At 40.8% G+C, this 24,157-nt stretch overlaps 1 protein-coding gene across 1 annotated transcript; it reads left to right on the forward strand.

The window, feature by feature from the left end:
- Positions 1-5,059: 5,059 nt before the first annotated feature.
- On the forward strand, positions 5,060-22,731 carry rnf17 (ring finger protein 17). The gene is made up of 38 exons (XM_062402707.1): positions 5,060-5,191; positions 5,685-5,797; positions 6,142-6,239; positions 6,382-6,469; positions 6,680-6,769; positions 6,850-6,953; positions 7,488-7,656; positions 7,950-8,026; positions 8,253-8,327; positions 9,425-9,693; positions 9,790-9,879; positions 10,027-10,185; positions 10,774-10,945; positions 11,198-11,339; positions 12,901-13,088; positions 13,239-13,368; positions 13,559-13,721; positions 14,134-14,249; positions 14,475-14,592; positions 14,694-14,811; positions 15,132-15,383; positions 15,502-15,649; positions 15,946-16,058; positions 16,199-16,289; positions 16,528-16,649; positions 16,859-17,060; positions 17,243-17,354; positions 17,480-17,643; positions 17,852-17,971; positions 18,182-18,259; positions 18,389-18,511; positions 18,612-18,668; positions 19,040-19,150; positions 19,345-19,468; positions 19,882-20,017; positions 20,548-20,731; positions 20,882-21,015; positions 22,511-22,731. The coding sequence occupies exons 1-37, from the start codon at positions 5,125-5,127 to the stop codon at positions 20,975-20,977; spliced, it is 4,779 nt and encodes a 1,592-aa protein (XP_062258691.1). The 5' UTR covers positions 5,060-5,124; the 3' UTR covers positions 20,978-21,015; positions 22,511-22,731.
- Positions 22,732-24,157: the final 1,426 nt, after the last annotated feature.

A 24,157-nucleotide genomic window follows, 5' to 3' on the forward strand; every position in this document is an offset into this window, starting at 1 on the left:
CTTACTACTAAAACACTTCCCCCACCCGACCCCCCAAAAATCACCCAGTCTCCACCTTCTCCAACATTCAAAACAACCGGCTTTTCTGAAGGCGGCAAGCCTCCGCTGCAAAGGGCCGGGTGGCAGTGAGCTGATCATTCTGGGGATGGACAGGTCATGAAATTCTCTGCGACAGAGCGAGTAGTGAGTCGGGCTAACGAGCAGCCCGATTGGTCTGATCCCTCACTCTCTCCCACCTTCTTTCCCTTGATGTGGATACGTGTGATGTTCAACGGGTATTAGGTCACAGAGGCGGCAAGGCCGGTCTTAAAAAACATACCGGCTTTTCATGTCACCCCCAACGACTGGTACCCCGTCCATCACCTCCACCACCGCTACCACCGCCTACACCGCCACAACCACCACTATACTGCTTTTTAACCATTCCTTTGAACCTGCGAGAATGAAGGGTTGAGGGAGCAAGGAAGCATGACCAAGAGTGATCAAGCACATATGAATGTATATGACTGAGGACACAATGGGTTCAAAGGCAGTATCCCTAACTTTTGGTTGTTTTTAACAGTCACCCAACTAACCCGCAAGAGCAAAGTACACTTAGTAGGAAATGTAGTTGTGACCAGATTACGTTTTCAGCACCATAAGGATTTGTTTTTAATTTACATTTCTTGAAAGTCATAATTAAAGTACGTTATACTGAAAATATCAGTCAATTTCCCCACACATAAACACTGCATTTGTTTCCTATTTGCTGTGGTAGATCATGTTTTGCATCAATGAAAATTGTAGTTGAAGACTTGTGGTTTGATTCCAGGGGTTAGTTTGTACAAGCTGGTTTTGTATTCCAATGAACACAAGTTACAGAATATACCTACACTGTAGGGCTACGGCAACTGCATCCTGGTGTGGTTGTGTTTTTAGCAAGTTTGTAAATTAACAACCTGAGGTGAACTTAAGAAAGACTGAGTTACGCAAAACTATGAAAATGTAGTTAAAGCACAATGCAGCTTTACAGACAATACATGGATTAAAGCTGTGGTGGTACTGCCAGTAGGAGAAACAAGACTGAACTATGAAATAAAAAATCTTCCAAATATCGTGGTAACTCATTGAATAAATCATCATCAACTGCAGAGCATTGGAAACTTTGTTATTCAAACTGGGAGAAAATGGGGAAAGACCCATTAAGCGAACAAAACACCAAAATGTTCCATAGATCTGAGCCAAAACACGAACAATAGAAGTAATCTCAACAGGAACTGAATAATTTAACTAGTAGGCAGGACTGTTTATTGTAGGATTATTGCACAGCATTGCATTACAGCCATCTGACCTTGCTGTGGTATCTGTGGTTTCTGATTCTAAAAAGTCTGTAAAAACTATAGATAATTATACTGGTATGTATAGGACATCAAACAGGACTAAGACCTTCAGGGCCTCTACTGAAAAGGCCACAATCCTTAAAAATCACTTGCAGGAAATCTGTTATTTATGGATAAAATGGGTGCATTTTCAGCATATAGCGAGCAAATATGCCCCTCCCCCCAATACCATTGTGCATCATGTGTATTGATGCGGTCAAAACACGTAAAAAATAGCATTTCTGTGTGTGTCAGCTGACCTGGATTTAATTATTACCACTCACAGGCCGATATAATATAGATGAAAATAAAAGTTGACTTCAGAGACATAAAGCATAACATTATGAAAAAATTTGTGAAGCAACATGTTGGAGATTAGACAAAGTGAATCGCAGGTACTGTAGCTTTTAAGCTTTCTAATTCAAAATATGATTCATCTCTGTGTAATAGCAGGTTTTTCAGAACAAGAGATGAGGGTAGGTATAAAGCGACTGTCATTTGCAATCGCCCCTGCTCTTTTCACAGTGTGACCAAGTGGCCTGCGGAGGAGCAGGAGGGGTGGGGGTGATCACTTAAAGCCAATCCATGAGTCTCCTGGGCCTTATGTCTGCTGACCTTTCCTTGTTTTTGGATGGATGATGGAAGAATAATGGGTCAAAGACTCAAAGGAAGATAAAAGGTTCCTCTTTGGCAAAAAAAATATCCATGATCTTTCTTTTGAAAATATCTATACGTCAGACCTCTGCTGAAGTAGCATCAATGTTAATGATGACGTTTTTTAATGCACTCCTTTTTCACCTGATTGCATTCTGATGGTTTTCAGGAGACATCTGACTCTGAGGATTCTTACTGTCTATCCTATCAATTCAATTCTCTTGACCTGATGGGGGGAAACAAAGGACTGGAGGGGGTTGGTTTGTTTAAATAAGATCTTTGAGGTGCACACACATAGACGGCTTCCTATAGACATCATCTCCTGAGATGACCCACAATAAATGATTCAGGAAATAACTGGATAATAACAATGAGACGGATGGATGGTTGTACAAAGCCTGTGTGAGACATGAGGAGAGAGCTAACGAGACAACACAGCTTAATTAAGAACATCATTAATGACTAAGTGATTTGATAGGGGGTTTGTTTTGGGTGGGGGGGCAGGAGGGTTATTGTTCCTATGGAAACACGAGGGAAATCACCCGGGGACGGGAAGTGACCCACATTTTGGAAGAGGAAAGATGGGGGGGGGGAGCGACCCCCATTCCCCCTAACTGGCACCCCCACATCCCCCCTTGGGCGGCCACTGATTGGATCATTACCCACAGTGAACACGTTTCTAACCCCCACCCTAGTACACAAACACATACCCCCAACCCCCACCTCCAGTCTGTCTATGATCATCCTGACCAATGTCCAGATTCCTTCAGATTCATACATAGCTCCACATTCTCCCCGTCTGCTGGAATGCAGACTACAGGATGAAGAGATAATTCATATTCTCTGACTTAAAGTTTACAACATTTTATTCACACAGAAGGTAGTGATTCATCAATGGAGAACAAGTATTTTCATCTATTAGATTCTTCTTGATTCTTCAAGAAGACTTTGTTTTGCTTTGGTTGATAACACCAGGGGTGCAGGATGAAGCAGAAATGCTTTTTTGGTTTCATGCAAAGTTAATCAAATCTGCGTAGTGATTAATCAATGGTGAAGATGTTTACAGATTTTACTATTGATTAGATATCATTAATTAAATCAGATGTGAAGATGTGACTTTCTTTTTACCTGAAGGTGTCTTGCCACCTCACACCAAGATGATCTACCTTCACCTCAGATACACACCTGGAGCTTTACATATATAATAGGTAGGTGTTGTGCTGTTAAAACACAAGATTTTCAAGTTGTTCTCTGAATCCTGCCACCTTTACATGGGGAGACCCCTCGCTGATGAGCTCCACTTCCATTTCCCCCTCCAGGGATTGGGTGCACCATCTCTGAAGGTTCAAGTTTTGACCATGTTGCAGATAATTTACCTTTCCCATCTGATGTCTTTGCCTCCCCGCGCTCCATCGGCTGTCACCCTTGGTTACTGCTGCTCCGCTGGATGGCTGCCCATTGTCCTCAGGCGGGGGTGCTCCTGGCAGCTGCGCTCAGAGGAGAGCACCGACATGTTGCTGTTAAGTCTGCTGCGGAGCCTCGTAATTGGTTGGAAAGGAAACAAAAGAATATCACACACAACACAACAGTGCAAAAGGAGTTGTGATCGATCAAAGAGTTCAATTGGTCTTTTAAGATGTTATGCAAAAAACACTGCATGGTGTAATGATGTATATCCACTACAAAATATCCTTTAATATAGTATCTCATTGAGTCAAATTTTGTATCTTTTCTACAGATTTATCTTTTTACTTCTTTTACATTTTCAAACTCTTTACCTTTTCGATTCTGCTCTTTTAAATCGTTTAAATATAAACTGCCTCGCCTTATATATGCACAAATGATAATAATACAATTTTAACCATGAACTCCAAAGGTTCAGTCCCAAGACTTGTATCATTCACATGACATGGATAATAAAAAAACAGTATCAGGCAATATGGAGTGTGAATTAAATGTCTCATAATTATCTATCGCCTTTTCAATCTCAGTATCTAACAACACATTTCAATAAAGAGATGAAATTGTAAGAAAGAAAATAAATTAAACCAAGGTTTAGATCATAAAACATCAAAATCTTTGGTACTACAAAAAGTCCCCATGCATACATAAAAATAACATAACCATACACCTATCACCTATCACCTGTTCTGCATTTCCAAAGATCCCAAGACAATGGGGAATTGTGATGAGAGGGATGTAAATACATTTCAAGACCTTCTTGTCTCTTGTAGAATAATGGTAAATTTGTTTAGAAGCCCTTTATGATCAACCCATCCTCTGCTGGTACATATCCTAGACTGTATATATAAAGGATACATATGTGTTAGGGCCTCAGTCTTTGGCGCCCTCTAGTGTTTGAACAAATAATTGTTTTGATAAATGCATTTCAGTGAGGGAAGAATAGATAATCCTTTTGTGCTGTAATCACTCATGTACACAGCCACCAGGTTTGTAGCATTGATGGAGTGAACTCAGCTAATATAGTTTTATTTTTACCTGGCTATATATCACACATTGAAATTCTTGTTACTCTTGCACAGAGACACATGATTGTCAGGAATCATTTGAAGAGCGTAGCTACTGAAGGAAACAGGCTCAACTGAGAGAAGGACGACGTTTCAATGATACAAATTAATTTACAAACGCTGAAACGATATAAAAACAACTTAGTGTTTTATTCAGAGCATCATGTCTTAAGTCTAGAGCTGTTAACTCTGTGTGCACAACTCATTTATTTATTTATAGTTAAAGAAAGTAAGAGACACATATTTCAATATTTATAGGATTTTCCCTTTGGTATGCGTGTCAAAGGATTCCTGACAATCCTGTGTCCCTGTGCAAAAGCAAAATGGATTTCATTGTGTGATATTCGCCTTCATGGTAAAAATCTGGTGGCTGTGACATTTTAAAAACATAATTTACATGTGCGCACGACATAAAATAAAATCATCTTTGGGGGAATTCTTCGACTCCTTGGAAAACTCCTGGAGGGAAATATTTGCAGCTTACATTCGGGGCTTCCGTACCACGCCGCGGACCTTGAACGCACCTGCGAGGTCAGGTGACAACCGAAGGACGAAGTGGGAAAACCAAGATTCACCAGATAAAAATGGCCACGAGGGAAAAACCAGCCGCTGTTACCTGCAACTTTTGTGGAGAGGTCTTCACTCTGCTTGGTAGAACATTTACAACCTTGTTCTGGGAGTCTAATAAAGTTATCTTCGCTAAAACGAGTCTGTGAGCTAGCGAAGCGGCTAAAAGAATTACGCTAACTTGCTCGGCTAGCTAGCCAGGCGGCTAAAATAAGTATGTTAGCTAGAGGGTTAGTATGCTAATTCATCTTGTAAATGATAGAATTTCAATGTCTGTAATTCACACAATAAACAAACAGATAGAAGACGGCGAACATAACCTATTAGTTTATTTAGCTTCTAGCTAAGCAAATATTGAACCGTCCAGTTAATAATTAAATTCGCGCTTAACTTACTATTTACCTTTTCTAGATGAACTCAAATTCTTTACAAAATTATTAATATTATAATACATTTAATGAATAATGCAACTAGATTTTGACGAAATGTAAGCAAAGTAATCTAAATTTACATATAGGTGACATATAGACACTGACATTGTAGGGATCCTGCTTTTTATGTGTTTGTTGTTTTCCAGAGGATGACACAGACGGCAACCTCCCTCGTGCGCTGTTGTGTGGCCATATCTTCTGTACCTCTTGTCTGCTGTCCATCCAGTGTGACGGTGTCATTAAATGTCCTGAGTGTGAGGTAATATCAGTGGTTATTCAATGGTCACCCTTTGGAGAGGCCAAACATGCTCTTTTGGATTTCAGTATGAACCACTCGCCATGGGGCAAGCAAGCCACATGTGAAGGGCTTTGGAACTATCATAAATGCAAGATTAAACATTTCTCAAAGGCTTTAGTGGCCTCGTTTTGTAATTGTGAATATGGACTCTGTGTTTAGTCTTATCAAACTTTGGATAGAATGCAAAGCATGTTCTAGCTACTCAAGTTCGCATGGTAAATAGAATTTGTGATCTGCATAAAGCTTGAAACTGAATATGCGACATGGCATGATGACAAAGAAAAAACTCACTTCCCTCTCCATAGGTTAAGTCCCCCCTTCCTGAAGGTGGTGTGTTACATCTGCCAGAGGACAGCAGGATTGTTGGCCTCATCTACACAGCTAAAATGAACAAGATGAGAAGGTACAAAAAAAAAAGCTGCTCGGATTATACTGAACCACATTACTGACACATATCTCATTGTGTAATCAGGTGGAGTAATAGCTATATTAAAGAGAACAGGTTTTTACTTTCATAATGTCTTTGGTGTTGTCATCTCCTGTAGCCTCCAGTGTGACCGATCAAAGAATCGCAGAAAGAGCAACTTAATGTCAACCACTGATCTTAATGGGAATACTGAGAATACAGACCAGGTATGTTGAGGTCTATGAAGATATACAATCCATGCCTGACTGAGGTTTAGAGGTTTTGCAGAATGTCTGATCAGTATTCAAGCTGTTGTCATACGATTTTTGGGTGGGGGAAACAATGGTTGTGGGTGATTTAACCTCAGATAAAAGGAGGGTTTGGTGCCTGAATGCAAACTATTCTGGTTAAAGTGGTCAAACTTCTGTTCTATTCAGCCAGATGATATCAAGCAGATTGAGAGGAGAGTGGATGAGGCATTGGTCCAAGCTGCACATAATCTTGCCCAGCTAGAACACATCCATGAGGTGAAAACTGCACCAGATCAAAATCAAAACATATCATAACTTGGATGGATTTTTACGTATCATTTGTTTCATCTGTGCAGACTCTGACTACTGGTCAGGCAGAAGAGGTGAAAAGAGAGAAAGCTCGGCTGGCAATGGAGATCAAACAAGTTGCAGACAAGGCGATGCATGCAATCCATAAATGGTACGAACAGTAACAGTCAAAAATACTTGAAGCTAGGTCTGCCGCGATTAGTCGACGTCATCGATGACGTCGACGCTGAAAATGCGTCGAAATCAATATTTTAAATCGATGTGTCGGACCCATACAAATTATGAATTTACCTTTTCAATTTCTAAAATGTTTCATTTCAATCCATTATAACAAATGTTCCTCTTCAATATCACTACGTAACGCCGGGTTTTTACAGGACGCCGAAGCGCTCCGCACAGGCTTTTTTTAAGCGTGTGCAGGCGCCCGGCTGTTCACAAGGGATAAGGGGGTGGATAGATGGCGCCTGGGTTTCCTTGGCGCTGCGCGGTGCGGCGAATCTGAAATGAAAAGAAATGGTCAATTTGATTTTTTTTGGAGGAAAATTTATCGTTTAGATTAATCGACGAATCAGTAAAATATTCTACAGATTTATCGATAGAAAAATTTTCATTAGATGCTGCCCTACTTGAAGTCTAATTTTATATTTTTTCTTTATCTTGAAGCCTGTAACTTATCTGTCAACAGGAGGGATGTGCAGTTTAATCAGGTGTCAAAACTGGAGGCACAATTCTCCACCATCCAAGCGGAAGTGTACTGTGTCCAGGAGAGGATTAATGCACTGGAGATAGCCATGAAGGTGGCCAGAGAAGTACGACGTGTCCCCAACCTGGGGCAGTACTGTACCCTGGATAATGTATGACATCTTATTCTTATTTACATCCAAACCATAGATTGTTTATAAAGATGGACTACATAACAGTCGGACATTGATACTCTGGATCCACATAACATCAAAAGCAAAAAAAAATGTTTACTTCGTATCCTGAATATTTCAGATTCATTTGTGTACAATGGGTGGAAGTGAAGACACAATATTCATCCTAATGTAAAGTCTATGATCCAAAAAGATTCCTTGTTAAAATAGCAAGATGTTTTAAAAGTGTGTGTGTGTGTGTGTGTGTGTGTGTGTGTGCGTGTGTGTGTTAGGTTCTCGAGACATTGAAAGCCCCTGTGGATAAGCAGAGCTTTGATACCAAACGCATTACAATGGGTTTTGGAGTAAGGTCAGTCATTTAAAGATTGATTTTTTTCTTTTTTTAATGTATTATTATGTTCCATTGTGACAAGTGCTATTTCACAACCAGCATAAACAAAAATTGCTTTATAAAACTTAGAAAATTATTAAACATCACAAAACCAGAATAAGAGACTTCTGTATATGTGTAGACCTGATGAACATTAGTGACTTAATATTAATCTTGAACTTGTTAATAAATGTTTTCGTGACAGCTGTGTTCTACAGTCAGAATGTGTCAACCGGAGTCTGGCATTGTCTCTGAAGTTGGAAGTAAATACCCCAAAGAAGTGAGTTAATGATTATCATGCAGTGTCGTTTAGATTCATTTTTGCTCAGAAAACTGCGAAAAGTCTGTACATTTGTTTTTTGTCTATCACTCAAATTACTCACCTCAACAGGCAAACCGATATTGATGATGGCCATTAGGAGTTTCTCTCATCAGTGGCAGAGCAGTGTTCTATTGTACCTTATTAGGGCCCGAGCACCGAAATCGATGGGAGGCCCTATTGAAATTGAAATGATTATTATTATTATTATTTTTCTCCAGTTTAAATGAATTGGCTTTTTGAGGGCTTTAATGTGCTCAAAAAGTTGTAGGAGTTTGCAGTAAATTCGAAGGCGGCGAAAATGTACATATTCTGGAGTATTTTGAAAAGGGCGTGGCAAAATGCCTCAAGAGTGCCACCTACGGAAAAGCCCCTCATTTAGCATTCACCGTTCCTCAAAAAAAACAAAGACTATTGTGTATCATGACTAGATGCACAAAAAAGTCCATCAGTGCATTATGAATAACGCAACAGGAAGTCCGCCAGTTTGACTAGTGGCCATTTTGGTCATATTCCATATTTTTTCTTTTAAGTACTCCTCGTACAGCTTTAGACGATCGTCATCACAACAAAATGGAGATCTAAAGTTATTGAAGGATTCAATTTTAGCAAAACCGTCTGACCGTGGTGTGGCGTTAAAGTTTGATGAAACGCCATCAAAACACGAGCGTCTGTATCTTGGACGTATTTGGTCCAATCGACTCCAAACTAGACATGTAAGACAAGAGTCGCGACCTGATGACATCTACAAAGACACCAAGACTTAAAATCATAGCGCCACCTGCTGGCTACAGGAAGTGAAGCGTTTATTCTTGCTGCAGAGCTTAAAACGCACGCAAGGCAGAGACATGCGCTTGGTCATAGATCATTCTCTCTTCCCCGACCGCAACCGACTTGAAATTGCTACAACGTAGCCCTAGTTTAATTGTAATTTTTAATGTGTTCCTTTAGACTAGCCGATATTCTTAATTTACTTTTAAAAAGCCTTTTTTTTATTTTTATGAATACTATACAAAATATTACATGTATTTACTTCCTTCTCGTTGTTCTGTTTTCAGCTTGTCGGAATCTCCTCCTAAAGGCCACCAGTCAAGCAGCATCAGCAGAAAGTCGCCTTTGTACTGGGCCGAGGGCCAAAAGAGAAACTGTACCTCACCCAACCGAGGCAAGCTGCCCTCCCCACAAAGACAGGAACAGGAGAGCTGTGAAGCTGACGGTCATTCACCTCGGAGCTCCTCCACCAAACCCTCTCACCACAGCTCAAACTTTGACATCGGTAGTCCAGATGTAATTATAGAGGAGTTTGTAGACGTGGGACAACAACGTGGTGTGTTGCCCGTTCCAATCAGACCATTCAATTGCACTGGATGAACACAGAAGAAAAGCCTTAACCAATTTTTTTCATTTGTCTGTCTTCTTGCAGCTCTCCCCCCCACTGGCCCTGAGCTGGCTTATGACAGAGGGAGAATCGCCAGGAATAGGAGAAATCCTGTTTCTGGCAAAAGGAGACATGGTAGGAACAACAGGTTTATTGTTTGGGTGAAAATATAAAACAACCCCGTCATTATTAAACAATCGTTTTTGTTTAAGAATCAACATAATCCCACATATCCTTTGTTATTCCCTTTCCTCATCATTGTTCTCTTACCTTAATTTCTAGTTACCCAGTGGGTGGTGGTGACTCACATTTTGAATCCAAGTCACTTCTATGTGCGCTACATGGCAGAGAGGAGGGATAGCGAGATCCTTTCCAAGAGGATCAACCAGTTTTGCAACAGAGAAGATTGCTACTTTACTTCCAGCGATTCAGTGGAGACTGGTATGTATGTCTGTCCTGCAAATGATGGAAATAGGTTAAAGCACGTATCTGTCACTGGGTAAAGTTTTCATGCAATTAATGTTGAGCAAATTAGACAAAAAACGTTGTTTATTAGCATTGCAAACTTATCAGAATCACCATCAGCTATATCTCTAAGTAGGTTTTCAACATACAAGGGATTAACTATGGTGTTTGGTGCATAGCAAATTTACTAAGTAAAAAATAGAAGGAATAATGACAATATGAAGAGTAAGTTAAGTATAAGAGTAATAAGTGAAAAAAACTATACAGTAATATAACATTCATAAATATGTACAATCCAAAGATAAACGCAGTGTGGTACAGAAGTTGATGCATAAATTCGTTTGCATGTTTGCAGTTAATTGATTAAGAATCAGAGGTTGTCTAATTTGCTGCTGTATACAAAATCATTTTATTTTCTACGGGATAACATATCAAATTAACAATTCCATTCCTCTCCTTAGCTTTCCCTGCAAATAATTACATGAATGTATCAAATAACACTCATCTTCTCAGAGTAAAGCATACTTTGCATGTGTGTTATTGTTCCTCTGTGCTCCCCTTAAGGCTCCCTGATCTTTGTGAAGTGGATGGAGGGACTCTGGTGGCGAGCCAGTGTGGTTGAAATTCTGAAGAGTGGCTGTGTGGAGACTGTGAAAACCTGCAAAGTCACGCAGCTCGTCAATGTCCAAGTCTTCTTCTTTGAAAACGGCCTCACTGAAAATATCACAATAAAGAGGTACAGGCACAAATAGATTGGTCTACACATCAGTGTTTACAACATTTTCTGAAAGTATCCACTTGAACTGTTTAAGACCTAAAGAGCTTTTTAATTTTAATTCACTGAAAATTCGAATAATCATGTTATTGTATACATATATATATATAACTTAATGTTGTAAACCCAGTGGTAGTTGTCTCGATTGTAAATAATATTTTGCTAAACTTATATATTGAATACATTCTCCTATCTTCTGTTGTACCTTTTCAGAGAAGAGGGGAGTACTGAGTCATCACTTAATGCTGTGAACAATCACCTGAGGAAGGTGGTTGAGACAGTAAATTTGGAACTGGGTTACTTTGCTCCTCAGGCCATTAGATGTTCTCTCAAGGACCTGGTCCCATATGACCTGGTAAGAAACTGAGTGTTAGATCAAATCATTTACATTTTCCCTCACAGATGAGTGACAGAGAAAAGCTATCACATGTCGGACTGCCACTTTTTTCAATGATCAATTTTAAAGGGATAATTTATAGAAAAAGAAGAATTTGCCAATTATCTACTCACCACTATGTCGATGGAGAGGTGGTCCGCAAGACCTGACATTCAAATTCGACTAGAAATGAGGTTATTCACAGTGTCGTAGTCCTAAATCTCCACAACCCAAAGTAGCGAAGCTGGCGGACGTAGCCACATGGTGGTGTGCCCGAGGATACGTGATCGCAGCTCGTAGGAAGATATCAGTGGACATTCAGGCTAAAAACTTGGTGTAAATGACGCTGTTTTAAACACTTACACTTGGATGATTGGATGACACCACAGGACCAGTATGGTGGCATGTTATGTTTGGTTCAATTATATTGGATAAGGGCTGCGACTAACAACAATTTTTCTATCATTTAATCTGTCGACTATTTTACAGATTATTCGATTAATCTAAATGATTAATTTTCCTCCAAAAAAAACATAACATACAACATACCAACATAGGGGCTTCATATTAGCTAAACCTACATGTCAGTCAACTGTTTTGAATAATATTGAACGATACCACATTCTATTTTTTCCACTCGCCGCAAGCGTATCGCGCCAGGAAACACTCATTGGAAAATGATTTTAAACAATATTAATGACATATTTTATATGATATAAATGATAAAATATTCCCCTTCTGTTGTCCTGGAGTTTTAATTTCCCCAATTTTCCCAATCACATATTTAAATGACCCCCCCTGCCCATCCACTACAAGCACACAAGCAGATAGACAGAGAGAGAAAGACAGAGGTACATTGAACCAGTACATTGAACGGGTTACATATTACAAAAAGCGGAGAAAGCCGAATCGTTGGCTGACCGGCGGAGAAATGCGACCCCTGTGTGAAAAGCCCGGCACCTGCGCACGCTTGAGAATAGCGCTTCGGCGTCCAGTGTAAAGAGAAAATGTTTTTACATTTTAGAAAATGTAAATTCATAATTTGTGTGGGTCTGACGCGTCGGTTTAAAATATTGAAGTCGACGCATTTTCAGCGTCGAGATCATCGATGATGTTGACTAATCGCGGGTATTGGATTATGCAGCCACGCTCTTTTATCCCTGAGACTCCAGAAGGGTTTTGTGGACTTTACCATCCCCTCCATCTGCACAGGGGAGAGTAGATAATGAGTGGATTTTTTGCCATTGTTTTAAACACTGTCTGCCATTTGGCGGGAAATGTGACTAGCATGATGCATAGTAGAAATGTCATAATTATATAACTAAAAGTTGCACCCTTTGCAATTGAGTTTATAAGCTTACTTACGAGGAGAATATTGGCTGTTAATGTTGAAGAACTGATGATGTTTATGTCATGTGATGAGGATAAGGAAGTCTGAGTGCCTGTTGAATTAGATCTTTTTTTGTTAAATTATGTTTATCTTTACAAATAGCAGCAGTAGTAGGAGTTGTGTTCACTGTGTGTGTGTTGGTTTGTATAGACCAAAGGCTGGAGTAAAGAGGCGGAGGTGGAATTCCGCAGTGTGGTTGGCATTGCTGCGGTGGAGATGAGGCCTTTGGGTCAGGACAGAGACGCTCTGTTGGTGGACCTGAGGAAAGTGCCCATTGACCAGCCCAGTGACACGCCCATCTGTGTCAGAGAGTACCTTGTTTTTATTGAAGTGGCCAGGTAACATATGCAACTTACCCGAACAAATTCTGATAAACAAATTGGTATTTATCTCATGTTGATTCAGAGTCAAATTCAGACTTTTAAAGTATTTAGCCTGGCTATTGAAGTAGTCTTACTTTTGCTGTGCTCTTTCAAACCTGCTGATAGGTTTTACTCTCCAGTGACATTGAGCAGGACACCCTTGCTCTTCTACCCTCCTGTCTATCCCAACATCAACAGAGCTCTTAATGCAGTGGTGTCCCACATCAACAACCCTGCTGACTTCTACATCCAGCTGGTACTAAATATACACATCTAAATAAACATGCATGCAGTATTATCCATATATATATATATATATATATAGACACCAGAGATATAATTTAAATCAACAGTAGAAAACAATATTTTGGGTTTTGAAGAGAATATATGTTAAGTCTTTCAGGGAGATGCAAGAAATAATTTTTTCTGCCCCTTGCCTTGACCAGGTTGACAACATGGAGTCCTTGTTACTGTCCGTCAAGCTCCAGGATTGTTACAATGCGACATCAGTGGCTGGACAAGATGACCTCAACATCTACTGCCCTTCGATAGGACAGGCCTGCGTAGCCCGCTATGATGACAAATTGTGGTATAGAGCTCAAGTCATGGGTGAGGGTACATGTATTAACGCTTTGATTAGGGTCCTTTTTTACTTGTGGGTATTTTTCATTAGTGTATTTTATGTTCATGAAGGTTTAATTCAGAGGGTCCATTGATTAAAGACTGGTTTTGTCACAGTTTCTCTGTCGTGTCACCTTTTCCAAAAATCAGTTGGCCAAATTCTTTAGAGTATTAAGTAACATGTATTAATTCAAACCAAAGGTGCATTTCCCAGCTGAAATTAGCTCTTGTAGTAAATGTAATGGATGCGGGAGAGATGAGCAGGTGTTTAAGCATTAAAGGGGGGGGGGGGGGGGGTTGGTCTAAGCTTTTCATTCACTAGTAGTGCTGGGCGATATGACTTCAAATCAACATCTCGATTATTCAAACTTACAGCTTTTTTATGAATGTGTGTGTGTAGGTCATCCAGGGGGCAGAAATGTGGAAGTGCGGTTTGTAGATTTTGGCAATATCCAAATCCTGTCAGTCAGCGACTTGAGGAAGATGAAGGATGAGTTCTTTGCCCTTCCCTCAATGGTGAGAACACAATATTCAGTAGATTAGTTCCTATATCTTTACATTTACACTCTGTTTTTGACTGTAAGGTCTTAGCTTCCACCTTGATTCTGTATCAAACATCAAACAAATTGTTAACTAAAGGCCAGTTTACATTACATTAGATAATAAAATATATTATAGAATTAAGGGTGTACATTTTATGAACTAATTTAGTAAACAGGAAGTGTTTCTTGTGCTGTCCAGGCAATCCACTGCTGTTTGTCAGATGTGACTCCTCTTAACGGAGAAACCTGGAGCGACACCTGCACCAACAGATTCATCAGCCTGGCTCACGAGAAACTGGTCTCTATTGTGAAAACAGGTGCTGTTTGCACAGTTTGGGGTGTAATTTTTTTTTCTTTAAAAAAAGGAGCAGAAGTATGAATTAGTATAAGTCTGTCTTTTATCTATTTGTATGATCAGGTAGAAGACACAGAACTGGGCCCCTGTCAGTAAGACTGTTTGAGTGCAGCCTGGACGGGCCTCAAACCAACATTGCCGAGCTGCTGGTCAATGAGGAGCTGGCCAGCTTCAAAGAAAGGTGGGCCTTAACCCTGTCTTCTGAGTTGTCTTAAATTTCTTGTATTTCGAGGATTTAAAAGATTACAATTTATATTTCTACACCATTGAAAAAAAACAAGTTGTATTTTGAAGAGCCACATCTGATTAAGCCCATTTTTTTTTAGATAATAGGACAAGATGATTAAAGAAGGAAAATACTTGGAGTTGGAATATGCAGATATTTAGCGTAGGATCATTGGGATCATAACTTAAAAAGAATGGTATCAAGCCATCCCTATTTAATTGTATCTTTTCACTGTCTTCTCCTCTGTGTAATCTCATCCAACTCTTCCCCCCCAGCTATAAGTCCAAACATGCCATTTCCCCTGGTGATGACTCCATCATATGGGACCCTCCACTGGAGCATGGTTTTGCGACAGAGGGCATTGATTCCCCAGACCAAAAAGTCCCACAGGGTGAGGAGTTGTTGGAGTTTCAGCCTCAGCTGAAGCTCCCTGCTCAACTCAAAGACCTGAAAGTGAAAGTCACCCACATCAACTCACCGAGCAGTTTCTACGTGCAGCTCACTCAGAAAGAATCTCAGCTCAAAAGGTTAGCCTCTCATAAAAAACTGTTTCATAAGGGTTTGATAACGTTCTGATAAAGGTATGGGCATCTGCCCCAAACATCCCCATCCGTTTGAATATTATTATATGTTTGTGTTTTATAGGGTTTGCGAGCTTCTGAAGCAAGAGTGTGTCTGTACAGAGCCACAAGATGTGGAGTGGAAGGCAGACATGTTCTGTGCTGCTCACATTAACGGGGTTTGGGAGAGGGGACAGATCTGCTCTGACATCACATCCAGCAACATCACAGAGGTGAAAGATCACAAAACACCCTCCAAAACATAGTGTTCAGCTTCTATTGCATCTTTTGACAGCTTTTGTACCACTGAATCAGTAAGTCGGTGTTTTGATATTGCTGCCCTTGTTAAATGACAATTTGTTTTATCTTGTCTCAATTTTGCATGAAGACAGTGAGTAATTAAGATTTGTGTTTCCATCATACTGTGGATGATATCAACTTAATTAATAACTGTATGTTGTTATCACTTAAAGCTTGTTTGAACAAGTTGTAGTGACTCATTGTCCTTTTTCACTCTGGCTGGTAACAGGTGATTCGCTGTGACTATGGCAACACAGAGAAAGTCCACATAAGCAGCCTGCGACCTCTTCCATCCGCCTTGATGGGCTCTCTGGCACTGGAGTGTGCTCTTACTGATATTAGGTAACACACACTGTTTGTAGTCATTCACTAATACATACAAATCCTCAGACGGTATTGATGAAATTATATCAGCACAATGTCTAACCTGTTAGTTTCACTTTTTTCTCATCGAGATATGTCCTCTGCTTTTTCTATTTCAGGCCAGCAGGAGGCCGATCCACCTGGACGGCTACAGCCTCTGACTTATTCACCTACTACTTGACAGGAGCCTCAGCCGTTATGACAGTCAAGGTCTTTCCCTCCTTCTCTCTCTTCATCTCTTTCGCCTTTTGCCTTTTGATCAGGTGCCAAAAACATTTATTTTATCTACACACAGTAGTTTATAAAGATGAATAATTTCTTCTTCTGTAGGAGCTATCCCTGTGTTTATCATTTTAAGTTTCACCTTTCACTCACACACACACTTCTTGTCTTTGTTACTGTAGTGACCTAGTTTTACTGTGTCTGTCTGTCCTTGTTTGATATCCAGGGTTTGACAGATGAGCGTCCGTTACCCGTCGTTCTTTTTTCCTCCAACAAGTTGGGACAGTTAATCAGCATTGCAGAGTTTCTGGCCAACGAGGGCCTCGCCCTCAAAAATAGAAAACCAAGGTCTGTGTGTGCCACATGCATAGAAGTGTGTAATAACATGTCTTAAATAACATTATCAATCTTTGATTTTTCTTTTCCACATACTATATTTGTATGAGGTTTTAGAACCCATTTTAATAAATATTACTTTGTGCCACAAGTAGGTGATTTATCATCGGTTTTCAGTTTTAATCAAATGCCTGTCTAATGAAAAGTGTGTTTTCTTGCAGAGATGGTCTTGTTCAGAAACCCAAAGAAACTGATGCACAGTCTTCAGTGAGCGAGACACAATCTCACGGCTCTGATGGCAAGAAAAAAAGTACAACTAGTCCTGAACTTAGAGCACCTTCTCTTGTTCCTTTACCCTCCTCTCTCGTCTCTACTTGCATTCCTCCTAAACCAGCCCCCCGCAGCATCATGTCTGCCGAGAAGGTGATTACACACACTTGCACACTATTATCAACCTGGATTCCATTTGAATGCAAAACTAATAAAATATGAAGCTGTTCATGTGAGTAAATAAGATATAGAACAAATTAAAAAGACTAAGCCTTTACTTTGTGATTCTTGTTGCATTCTGGTTTTGATGTTCATTTGTTAAAATGTGTGAGCAGGTGAAGACTCAGTTGTACGACCCCCCAGAACTGCCATGTCTGGGTCACATCCAGACAAGTGTGTCTGCCATCGGAGAGGATGGTCTCATTTATATAAGAACACAAAATGCAGGTGCACATCAGTGTAAATCTTCATTTTGTGGATGCTGAATATATTTACAAAAATGTACATACTAGATGCTTCATTTTTGTAATTATAGAATAAATAATATAAGTGTGTGTGTGTGTGTGTGTCAGTGTGTCAGTTGGAGCAGCTCAAGGAGAGGATTCAGCAGAACTTGAAAACGCTGCCCAGACAGAAGTCCTACACTTGGAAGTCAGTCCAGGGCTGTGCCGTCTTTGGACCCGATATGTCGTGGTGCCGAGGTCAGCTGCTGGAGGTGCTCGGAGGACATGTTAAGGTCTAGATAACACATACATAAAAAAGCCTTAACTCATAATGTACGTGAACCATTACCAATCAATCAATAACAATAAATGCCCCAAAAAAATGCATTTTACATTGCAAAACAGTATTGGCTGACTAATTCTGGATGAACTTCTGTCATGCTGTGACGATTACTCAAGCAACAGTGTCACCTTAATCCTATATTGTTTGTGTGTCACCAGGTACAATATGTGGACTATGGCCACGTGGAGAACATCCCAGTGGTCCATGTGTACCCTGTGCTGCTGTGTGAAGATGTTCCTCAGCTCTGTATTCCCTGCCTGCTGCACGGAGTCAACCCTGTAAGACTTTCTGGTGGCATAACCACCAGTTTTAAAAAATCTAAAGTAATCTGGTCTCAAAAGCCAGATTGACTAGATTTTCCACAAGTTTCTTGTATAAAACCACAGAGCAGAGGATTGTTGAATGAGTTTGCTGATCTTTCTTGCATCAGGGTTCAGAATCACCCCTTTAGGTCCTAACTTGTTAAATCTTTTGCTCCGTCTGCTCAGATTGGCGGCAAGTGGCAGCCGTATGCTGTGGCCTTGCTGAAGGAGCTGTTGAACCGCTGCGTGGAAATGCACGTCACGGTAAACTTCCCACACATAAACTTGGGAATGGTGGCTCCTGCCCACAGCACCGGCGTGTTGCAACGATTGGTGTGTCAAGAATTGTTGGCATCTTTTTTGATGAGGGATCCATCAATGTGTGTGTGTTAGGAGCTGCCATCTGATCCGAGGGAACCCCTCACAGTTGAGATCTTTCTTGACGGGCTGAGCCTCAGCAGGATCCTTTGTCACCATGGACATGCCTCCATTGACGGGACTCTGTCAGCACAGACGGTGTGTGTGTTTGTGTGTGTGTGTGCTCCTGGGGTTTTGTGTCGCCTGATGAAGCAGCGCCGCTATACTTAACCTGGGAACACCTTGTGTTTTTCTACAGGTCCCCTCAGTGACGTCTCCTGCCATCTTCCTGGATGAATGGGACCTCGACACTGGGGTATTGTGGAAGATGACCTCACTTAAACCCTATTTATAGCAATGATTTCAAACTAATGATCAACATAAAGTGGTGACACAGACCATATAATTATGGATTAAATGAATATGTAAGAGCAGTTGGTGATCCAGATGAAATAATTTAATCAAACTTAGGAGTTAAATCAAATGTTTTAATTTGCTTTATCTACCAATACCAATTTGACTAGGGGCAGAGTCAAATAACAATCTTGAGAGTATCCACTGGATTTCTTGATGTCATATGTGATTGTTGCATAATTTCAGAAGCTAAACTACGAATAAACTCATTCGCTCTCGCCTCATTGGAAATGTCTCAAAGAATTTCGACTGATGCAGATGCCGTGTTTACAGGGTTTGAAAGATCCAGAGGAGCCAATGTTGGGGACCTTTGTCAACCCAAACCTGCCACAGGAGGGGGAGCGCTTCCAAGTCAGGGTGAAGCACCTGAGGACCCCCAACGAGGTAACTACTACTTATACCAATAAAGTAATCAAATTAGAACTGATGACAGGATGCTATAAAGATCTGAAAACCCCTTTGGGGAAACTGTTTATCGTGAATCATGTTTTTTGTAGTCGGTCATTTACTACTAATAATGACGCTAAACTAATAAGTCAACAAGCGATTCATCTTTTTTGTGTGTGTTTGTCCTGCAGGTGTTCCTGTGGCCTTTGGATGGAACAGTAGAGGTGGAGGTGGATGGAGAGAAACTGGATGATGCTCTGACCAGAATCAATGAAAACGTCACCAGTCTGAAGCTACTCTCAAACTTCCCTCAAGGTAAGTTCTCACTGTTTTCACTGTGCTGTCTCCGGGCAGGTTAGAGCTTCTCAAAACCATTTAAAGCATAAATTAGCATCAGGTTAGCTAATCTTTATTTGCAAATTAAATATATTTCAAATGTATCTACAAATTTGAATAAAATGTTTAATGCCAGCTGGAAACTAGTCCAATCCCCTAAATTATTATTTTTCTGCATCACAAATTCCTCATAGTCGCTAGTTGAAACATTCGTCATACGACAAACCCTGAGGAAGAAGGTTTTGTTTAAACCAACATGAATAAAACTTGTCACCTTTCTAGCTGCTGTTACACCGGCGCAACGACAGCAGGTGATGACAGTGTTGCAGATGTTTCTGTGCAGACGTTTCAGTGAAGTTTGACAGACCTGAATTTCTGCCTGTGGTTTCCAGGTGCTCCGTGTCTGGCTGAGTACAGTGACGGGAAATTCTACAGAGCAAAGCTGATGAATTTCACCACCGTGGAGCCCCTTATGATCATGGTCCAACATGTGGACTATGGCTCTGAGGACACTCTGCCTGTCAGCAAGTATGAGCATCGCACAGCAGGAACTAGTGACTAGAGTCACTTTCTGAACGAACAAATAAAGTCAGGGCTTCTCTCCATTCTGCTAACTGGTGGTGGAAGGGCGGGACATGGGTTGAAAAATAACTTGTTAAATTTGTGGTTCAAAGATCCACGTTTCTTTGTTTTACTTTCATTAAGTACTTTAAAACTGAATGTTAAATTGTTTGTAAAGATGTTTCGATAACATAATTCTGTGAGTGAAAAAGTCTGTTTTCATACTTTGAGGGTCCCGATTGACTCCCATCAAGTCCGTACAGATAATAAAAGCCCAGAAAATGTATTGTACACAATATGGGCTATTTAAAGTTACAGGTTTACTGTGGACATTAGTAGCCTCCACAGGTCATTAGACAAGTTACTCTATTCAGGATAGTTACATTTTCCGTTTTATGTTTATCTTCTATTTGCTAAACTTTCTCTGAGTTATTATATTTTATTTTCCCCATCCTGTGACTGCCGTGTGGTCGTGCTATTCTGTCGTTCCCGGTCAGGCTGCGTCAGTTGCCAGCTGAGCTGCTGAAGTTTCCCCCCAAGGCCCTCAAGGTCAAAGTCGCAGGCTTCAAGGCTCCGAGTTTCAACAGGGAGGAAAAGGTTCTGCCCTACAGCCCCAACTGGAGCGTGAAGGCTGCACTGGAGATGATCGACCTGCTACAGAACATCACAGCCTCTGTCGTGGTACAACACAGCAACAAATAAGAAAACCACATGATGCTGCACTGATTTTCACATGAATTAAAAGAAAACGAGTGACTAAAGTAAATAGAGAGAAATTACTTCTTATCTGTATCTTACACTCATGCGTCTTCCGTCTTGTTTTCTGTTCAGGCTTATGAGCCAGAGCTCACAGTTCTGCTGTACGACAAGGACGGAGAGTTGGTTCATCTGCCTCTGGTGAGCAGCGGCCTGGCTGAGCTCGAGTGAAGCAGAGTGGAGACAAAATCCTCGTCTCACAGGTTCATGTGAGTTTACGGCTAATTTCAATTCTGAACGTGTCTGATGGGCTGCAGTAGATTAGAAAAAGATGCGATAACGTTGTTTAATATCGTGATGACTATATGATTAGCAATAAATAAACAAACAGTACCTGGCTATGGACAGCTTCACAGCTAGGAGAAGGCGCACAGCCCGGCTGCATCACCGGGGAGACTGGGGCACTTTTTGTTTTGGTTTTTAGCTGCTGTCAGTAATTTACATCTTCTCTCGTGTATCTGCCATTCGGACTGCACCGACTGACTAAGTTTACAAAGTAGTTTTTACTGGGAATCAGTTAGTACATGTATGTCCGATCCGTTTGTGTGAGAGAAAAATAGTTAGCAGCTGATTACATTCATTGAGCTGACGCTTTTATCCAAATCGACTTACAATAAGTGCATTCAACATTAAGAATCAAGAAAGCACAATTTCTTCAAAAATAAAGCAAAACTACAAAGTGCTATAAATAAGTGCCATTTAAGTGCTACCAAATTGTTAGTTTCAAATATATTCAAGGTTAGTCAGAACTGTTTTTTAGTCTGCGGCGGAAGATGTGTAAACTTTCTGATGTCCGGATGTCGACATGGAGCTCAATCTACAATTTAGGAGCCAGGAGAGCAAACTGTCGTGATTTTGTTGAGTGTTTAGCTCGCAGAGAGGGAGCAACAAGCTGATGAATGTGCTGCTCTGAATAAAGATTTAACTCATTAATAAAAGTTTCGATCATTATATGATTATCACTGTTGACAATGTGACAACAAACAAATAAACTTTCGAATTGTAGCGAGTCAGAGGCGTCAGCCGAAATAGAGAAAGCCGCTGCTCCGTCAAATTCAGTTTTCTCTCTATTGTATTATTGTTCTCTTCCGACAACGATTCACTGATAAAAAAAACTCGTCAATGATCTGAATGTCTTAAATTTATCATCTAGGGCAGCAGGGCTCCATCTGATCGGCCAAATGTATTGACATGCAGAGTGAGAAACACCATTTATCGTCTTTTGTGATGTGTATCTCGCATGCTGATATCACGAAGACGATAGATTTTGGTATGATAACTTTTATGTTACTGACAACTGCTGTTTTAATGTTGCCTGGAAGAAAACTACTGTCCATTGATTAGAATGTGACTTACCTTGACTGTCCTCATCAATGTAATAAGTAAGAGTTGTTATTTATCGTATTAAATTAGACAGAAAATGTATCGGCTAAACTTTATGAAGCTAATTTCACTGGTTATAGTTTCTCCATTGATTTTCTACTTGTTTTTAAAACCCCAATTTTGAGTTGTGTAAATGTTGGTTTGACAAAATAAGTACATTATCTTTATCATTTTACTATACAAAATAATGCATTTCTTCATAAACATGCTGCAGTCCTGGAGCTGAATCTTAAATTGTACTACAAAACCGTATATTTCATTGGTTTGACCATAACATGTTTTGAGCTGCTGTTTAATTCCTCCTTTTGTCTTTATCCGCAGGTTAACATGCTGACGTCCTGTTTTGTTGATTTCATTATACTGCTGTTTTAAGTTTTAACATGATGCAGAGAATGTGCACTTGTCTGTCACAGTGTTCTTTTAGAGCAGTGATTCATTTTAAGTTTGTTTCCAACTGTTGTGTTGGAGTGAAATGTGTTGACTTGGCACTTTGTTTTTGAGTAGTGCTGCTGTATGTTACAGATTAAAGTCGTCTAAATTTCTGCCTTCAGTTTGCTTTGTAACTAAATAAAGGATGACAAGACGGCTCCCCAAAGGGTCTGGATCACCACCTGGTGTCTGCCTGCAATATTGCATATAATATCTGCCTCCATGAGACAGGACCTGTATCATCTTAAAGGACCCATCGTATGCCCATTTTACCACAGTTGATATGGTTCCTTGGGGTCTTAATGAAATGTCTAATATATTTGGTCAAACCAGCACCTTTTTACCCCGTCTCAAACAGCAGCAGCATCCTTCCAAACTGTTGAGTCAACGTTTAGAGATGTCCCGACGATTTGCATATTTATACGGCCACTTAGATGTCTGACGGGTAGCAGCAGCGAGCTAGCGCCCGGCTCAGCGCCGTCTCCCTTGGTAGACCGGGGAGACGATGGTTTGGGGGGGGTCCAAGGCCATATAATGAGACTATGACTTATCTTTCGGTCGTAATCTGAGTCTATGCACTTTTTTCCAGAGTTTTGGGGACGGTAGACATGCCAAATTAACATGTAGAAGCACTAAAGTGTCCAGCACGTGTCCTGACGAGAACAGAGAGAAGAGAGCACATTTCTCCAATATTAGCATCGCTACACTGGCTTCCAGTTAAATCTAGAATAGAATTTAAAATTCTCCTCCTCACCTTCAAGGCCCTTAATAATATAGCGCCTTTATACCTTAAAGAGCTGTTAATACCTTATAAACCCACTAGAGCACTCCGCTCCCAGAATTCAAGCCTACTTGTCGTCCCTAAATTCTCTAAAAGTAGAGTAGGAGCCAGAGCTTTCAGCCATCAAGCCCCTCGGCTGTGGAATAATCTACCACTTTCAGTTTGGGAAGCAGTCACCATCTGTTCGTTTAAAAGTAGGCTCAAAACCTTCCTTTTTGATAAAGCTTATAGTTAGAGCTAATTAGTGCGCCAGAACGTTACTTGTTCTATTTTATGACACATGACACACGGAGCTTCTCTTTCCAGCTTCTCCTTCCTCTTCTCCATCCCTATCCCCTTCCCCGGAATCCCTTTGCTTTATCACCCGCAGATCCAGGGCCTCTGGATCGCGCACCGGGGGTCGCGGTGTTGGATCCAGTGTGGCGGATTCTGAGTCATGTGGGCTGATCGTGGTGCTGGTGGCGGACCCTGTGTCGCGTTGGCATTGGGCATGGGCGGTGGACCAGGACCGCGGTGGTGGCTTGTGATGGGTCCTCCTGGTGGGCGGCGGTGGAAGGTGACTGAGGACTGGAGTGGCGTCTGGTCTGGATGGTGGATCGTGGTCTAGATGGTTGCTGAGCATGGACTGTGCTTCATCAATGCTGCTAGAGACTTTGATTATTGATGATGTTGTCCTGCACGTGGCATCTATTGCACTTCTGTCCGTCCTGGGAGAGGGATCCCTCACATGTGGCTCTCTCTGAGATTTCTACATATTT

Source organism: Platichthys flesus, chromosome 13 (genome assembly GCF_949316205.1).
Source record: "Platichthys flesus chromosome 13, fPlaFle2.1, whole genome shotgun sequence".
Taxonomy (NCBI): Eukaryota; Metazoa; Chordata; class Actinopteri; order Pleuronectiformes; family Pleuronectidae; genus Platichthys; species Platichthys flesus.

Coding starts and splice junctions, on each gene's coding strand:
- rnf17 (XM_062402707.1), top strand. CDS start 5,125: ATGGCCACGAGGGAAAAACCAGCCGCTGTTACCTGCAACTTTTGTGGA. Junction 13,369..13,558: donor CTGACTTCTACATCCAGCTG/GTACTAAATATA, acceptor TGCCTTGACCAG/GTTGACAACATGGAGTCCTT. Junction 17,355..17,479: donor TATAAGAACACAAAATGCAG/GTGCACATCAGT, acceptor TGTGTGTGTCAG/TGTGTCAGTTGGAGCAGCTC.